Source organism: Staurois parvus, unplaced genomic scaffold, assembly GCF_062004578.1.
Source record: "Staurois parvus isolate SC_StPar_1 unplaced genomic scaffold, SC_StPar_1.0 ptg000771l, whole genome shotgun sequence".
Taxonomy (NCBI): Eukaryota; Metazoa; Chordata; class Amphibia; order Anura; family Ranidae; genus Staurois; species Staurois parvus.
In genome coordinates, this window is record NW_028318567.1 from 54,671 (window position 1) to 60,670 (window position 6,000).

A 6,000-nucleotide genomic window follows, 5' to 3' on the forward strand; every position below is an offset into this window, starting at 1 on the left:
GACATTTGGGGGGGATTTGTACCGTCCTGACATTTGGGGGGGATTTGTACCGTCCTGACATTTGGGGGGGATTTGTACCGTCCTGACATTTGGGGGGGATTTGTACCGTCCTGACATTTGGGGGGGATTTGTACCGTCCTGACATTTGGGGGGGATTTGTACCGTCCTGACATTTGGGGGGGATTTGTACCGTCCTGACATTTGGGGGGGATTTGTACCGTCCTGACATTTGGGGGGGATTTGTACCGTCCTGACATTTGGGGGGGATTTGTACCGTCCTGACATTTGGGGGGGATTTGTACCGTCCTGACATTTGGGGGGGATTTGTACCGTCCTGACATTTGGGGGGGATTTGTACCGTCCTGACATTTGGGGGGATATCTGTACCGTCCTGACATTTGGGGGGATATCTGTACCGTCCTGACATTTGGGGGGATATCTGTACCGTCCTGACATTTGGGGGGATATCTGTACCGTCCTGACATTTGGGGGGATATCTGTACCGTCCTGACATTTGGGGGGATATCTGTACCGTCCTGACATTTGGGGGGATATCTGTACCGTCCTGACATTTGGGGGGATATCTGTACCGTCCTGACATTTGGGGGGATATCTGTACCGTCCTGACATTTGGGGGGATATCTGTACCGTCCTGACATTTGGGGGGATATCTGTACCGTCCTGACATTTGGGGGGATATCTGTACCGTCCTGACATTTGGGGGGATATCTGTACCGTCCTGACATTTGGGGGGATATCTGTACCGTCCTGACATTTGGGGGGATATCTGTACCGTCCTGACATTTGGGGGGATATCTGTACCGTCCTGACATTTGGGGGGATATCTGTACCGTCCTGACATTTGGGGGGATATCTGTACCGTCCTGACATTTGGGGGGATATCTGTACCGTCCTGACATTTGGGGGGATATCTGTACCGTCCTGACATTTGGGGGGATATCTGTACCGTCCTGACATTTGGGGGGATATCTGTACCGTCCTGACATTTGGGGGGATATCTGTACCGTCCTGACATTTGGGGGGATATCTGTACCGTCCTGACATTTGGGGGGATATCTGTACCGTCCTGACATTTGGGGGGATATCTGTACCGTCCTGACATTTGGGGGGATATCTGTACCGTCCTGACATTTGGGGGGATATCTGTACCGTCCTGACATTTGGGGGGATATCTGTACCGTCCTGACATTTGGGGGGGGATTTGTACCGTCCTGACATTTGGGGGGGATGTGTACCGTCCTGACATTTGGGGGGGGATGTGTACCGTCCTGACATTTGGGGGGGGATGTGTACCGTCCTGACATTTGGGGGGGATGTGTACCGTCCTGACATTTGGGGGGGATGTGTACCGTCCTGACATTTGGGGGGGATGTGTACCGTCCTGACATTTGGGGGGGATGTGTACCGTCCTGACATTTGGGGGGGATGTGTACCGTCCTGACATTTGGGGGGGATGTGTACCGTCCTGACATTTGGGGGGGATGTGTACCGTCCTGACATTTGGGGGGGATTGGTCCTGACATTTTTGGGCCTGCCAGGGATAGGAAGGACCTCTAAGTGGGGCTGGGGTGGGGACAGGGAATCTTTAGCACCTCATGAAGGGGGGATTTGTAGCCTCCACCCAACTCCACAGCCAGTATGATGGGTACAGGATGGCTGAGGATAGGACCTCATATGAGTGGGGAGTCTTCAACCTCACAGTCCTATGAGGGGGAATGGGACTGCTGGTGATGGGACCTCTGATGGGGGATCTTCAGACCAAACACAGAAAGGATGATCAGTGGGAACAAGTTTTGAATTTATTACAGGAAAAGCAAAAAGGTAAAGCTATCAGAAATGCCCACCCCACCCTTCATGTGCAGAGTACCTGCTGGGGGAGCGGCTTTCCTCCTCCGAGGACGAATCATGTCGGTGTTTTGGGGAATTGCTTGGAGACCTGTAAGTAGACATTAGGTCAGGGGACCACCTCAATTATTCAGCTGAACCAGATTCTCGGTACATTCTCTCCGACACACTACACTCTGCAATCCGTTCCTTTACCTCTTACTCTTCTTGTCCCTCGCTTTTCGCTTGCTCTTCGGGCTGGGTGACCTGGAAAAGGATTGAACTCATCAACAGACCAATGGGGGATAACCGGGCGACCAGAGAGGCACCTCAATGACACCAGAGAGGTGCTTCCATACAAACATTCTCATTACAAACCCAACCTGGAACCCAGATATCTTCATCCTAATGCAAACTCCACATATCATCAAAAACCCAACCTGGAACCCGGATATCCTCATCCCAACATCCAGACATCTTCAAAAACCCAACCCGGAACCCAGATATCCTCATCCCAACGCAAACTCCAGACATCATCAAAAAGCCAACCTGGAACCCAGATATCTTCATCCCAATGCAAACTCCACATATCATCAAAAACCCAACCCAACCAGGAACCCGGATATCCTCATCCAGACATCTTCAAAAACCCAACCTGGAACCCAGATATCTTCATCCCAATGCAAACTCCACATATCATCAAAAACCCAACCAGGAACCCGGATATCCTCATCCAGACATCTTCAAAAACCCAACCTGGAACCCAGATATCTTCATCCCAATGAAAACTCCACATATCATCAAAAACCCAACCTGGAACCCGGATATCCTCATCCCAACATCCAGACATCTTCAAAAACCCAACCTGGAATCCAGATATCCTCATCCCAACATCCAGACATCTTCAAAAACCCAACCCGGAACCCAGATATCCTCATCCCAACATCCAGACATCTTCAAAAACCCAACCCGGAACCCAGATATCCTCATCCCAACGCAAACTCCAGACATCATCAAAAAGCCAACCCGGAACCCAGATATCCTCATCCCAACCCAACATCCAGACATCATAAAAACACAACCCAGAACCCAGATATCCTCATCCCAACATCATCAAAAACCCAACCCGGAACCCAGATATCCTCATCCCAACCCAACATCCAGACATCATCAGAAACCCAACCCGGAACCCAGATATCCTCATCCCAACCCAACATCCAGACATCATCGAAAACCCAACCCCGAACCCAGATATCCTCATCCCAACGCAAACTCCAGACATCATCAAAAAGCCAACCCGGAACCCAGATGTCCTCATCCCAACCCAACATCCAGACATCATCAAAAACCCAACCCGGAACCCAGATATCTTCATCCCAACATCATCAGAAACCCAACCCGTAACCCAGATATCCTCATCCCAAGCCAACATCATCAAAAACCCAACCCGGAACCCAGATATCCTCATCCCAACCCAACATCCAGACATCTTCAGAAACCCAACCCGGAACCCAGATATCCTCATCCCGACCCAACATCCAGACATCATCGAAAACCCAACCCGGAACCCAGATATCCTCATCCCAACGCAAACTCCAGACATCATCAAAAAGCCAACCCGGAACCCAGATATCCTCATCCCAACCCAACATCCAGACATCATCAAAAACCCAACCCGGAACCCAGATATCCTCATCCCAACATCATCAAAAACCCAACCCGGAACCCAGATATCCTCATCCCAACCCAACATCATCAAAAACCCAACCCGGAACCCAGATATCCTCATCCCAACCCAACATCCAGACATCTTCAGAAACCCAACCCGGAACCCAGATATCCTCATCCCAACCCAATATCCAGACATCATCAAAAACCCAACCCGGAACCCAGATATCCTCATCCCAACGCAAACTCCAGACATCATCAAAAACCCAACCCGGAACCCAGATATCCTCATCCAAACCCAACATCCAGACATCATCAAAAACCCAACCCGGGACCCAGATATCCTCATCCCAACCCAACATCCACACATCATCAAAAATCCAACCCGGAACCCAGATATCCTCATCCCAACCCAACATCCAGACATCATCAAAAACCCAACCCGGAACCCAGATATCCTCATCCCAACCCAATATCCAGACATCATCAAAAACCCAACCCGGAACCCAGATATCCTCATCCCAACGCAAACTCCAGACATCATCAAAAACCCAACCCGGAACCCAGATATCCTCATCCAAACCCAACATCCAGACATCATCAAAAACCCAACCCGGGACCCAGATATCCTCATCCCAACCCAACATCCACACATCATCAAAAATCCAACCCGGAACCCAGATATCCTCATCCCAACCCAACATCCACACATCATCAAAAACCCAACCCGGAACCCAGATATCCTCATCCAAACCCAACATCCAGACATCATCAAAAACCCAACCCGGAACCCAGATATCCTCATCCCAACATCCAGACATCAAAAGGCCAACCCGGAACCCAGATATCCTCATCCAAACCCAACATCCAGACATCATCAAAAACCCAACCCGGAACCCAGATATCCTCATCCCAACCCAATATCCAGACATCATCAAAAACCCAACCCGGAACCCAGATATCCTCATCCCAACGCAAACTCCAGACATCATCAAAAACCCAACCCGGAACCCAGATATCCTCATCCAAACCCAACATCCAGACATCATCAAAAACCCAACCCGGGACCCAGATATCCTCATCCCAACCCAACATCCACACATCATCAAAAATCCAACCCGGAACCCAGATATCCTCATCCCAACCCAACATCCACACATCATCAAAAACCCAACCCGGAACCCAGATATCCTCATCCAAACCCAACATCCAGACATCATCAAAAACCCAACCCGGAACCCAGATATCCTCATCCCAACATCCAGACATCAAAAGGCCAACCCGGAACCCAGATATCCTCATCCAAACCCAACATCCAGACATCATCAAAAACCCAACCCGGAACCCAGATATCCTCCTCCCAAACCCAACCCTAAACTCTGATATCCGAGGCTCACCTGTGTTTCTTCTTCTTTGATGAAGACCTGGAAGAAGAAGGAAGACTTTAGTTACAAAGCTGATGCTGGGGGTGGGAGGTGTACTGGAGACAAACCAATCTGACTGGACTTATACAGAACATTCTAAGAAAAGGAGTGGTGTATGGATCATGAATGTGTCCCAACAGTCCCGAAATACAGATCCATACAGGACAGGAAAGGTCCCAATACCACCAGGGACAGGAAAGGTCCCAATACCACCAGGGACAGGAAAGGTCCCAATACCATCAGGGGCAGGAAAGGTCCCAATACCATCAGGGACAGGAAAGGTCCCAATACCATCAGGGACAGGAAAGGTCCCAATACCATCAGGGACAGGAAAGGTCCCAATACCATCAGGGACAGGAAAGGTCCCAATACCATCAGGGACAGGAAAGGTCTCAATACCATCAGGGACAGGAAAGGTCCCAATACCATCAGATACAAAGAGGACTGTTGGAGGTTTGATTACAAACCATCCACAGAAGTCGGGGAGCAGGTGTTCCGGGTCCGGCAGGAATTACCTGTGCTTCCGGGACTTGGACTTCTCTTTATGGCTGGAGGATGGGCTGGAGGACCTGAGGGAGACACAAATTATAGATGAAGGAGACGGATCCCCCGGAGAGTGCTGGAGGGGAGAGGAAACCAGGCCACCTGAAGATTGGGCGGCTGTGTTCTCTGGTTGGTGACAAATCTTACAGAACACCTAATCACCGAAATCGTGTCAGAGATCCCCTCAGCCTGAGCCCTACACAGCCCCAGAATCTGCCCCTCCCCCTGCATGCCGTACATCTGCTCCTCCACCCCCCCCAGCAGACATACAGGTGACTCCATCCTCACCTCCCCCCCCCCCCAGCACACATACAGGTGACCCCCCCCCCCCCAGCACACATACAGGTGATTCCATCCTCACCCCCCCCCCCCCAGCACACATACAGGTGACCCCCCCCCCCAGCACACATACAGGTGACCCCCCCCCCAGCACACATACAGGTGACTCCACCCTCACCCCCCCCCCCCAGCACACATACAGGTGGCTCCACCCTCACCCCCCCCCAGCACACATACAGGT

The 6,000-nt window shown here is 51.0% G+C and overlaps 1 protein-coding gene across 1 annotated transcript in view; it reads right to left on the reverse strand.

Moving 5' to 3' along the window:
- The window catches only part of LOC149444797 (uncharacterized), a gene marked incomplete at its 5' end in the record, with an annotated part of 34,335 nt that extends 28,729 nt beyond the window's left edge, over nucleotides 1-5,606 (reverse strand). Inside the window, 4 exons of the mRNA XM_089654512.1 lie at nucleotides 1,889-1,957; nucleotides 2,062-2,112; nucleotides 4,911-4,937; nucleotides 5,453-5,606. Of these exons, the coding sequence (XP_089510638.1) occupies nucleotides 1,889-1,957; nucleotides 2,062-2,112; nucleotides 4,911-4,937; nucleotides 5,453-5,606 (301 nt within the window). The remainder of the gene's footprint in view (nucleotides 1-1,888; nucleotides 1,958-2,061; nucleotides 2,113-4,910; nucleotides 4,938-5,452) is intronic.
- Between the last annotated feature and the right edge of the window lie 394 nt (nucleotides 5,607-6,000).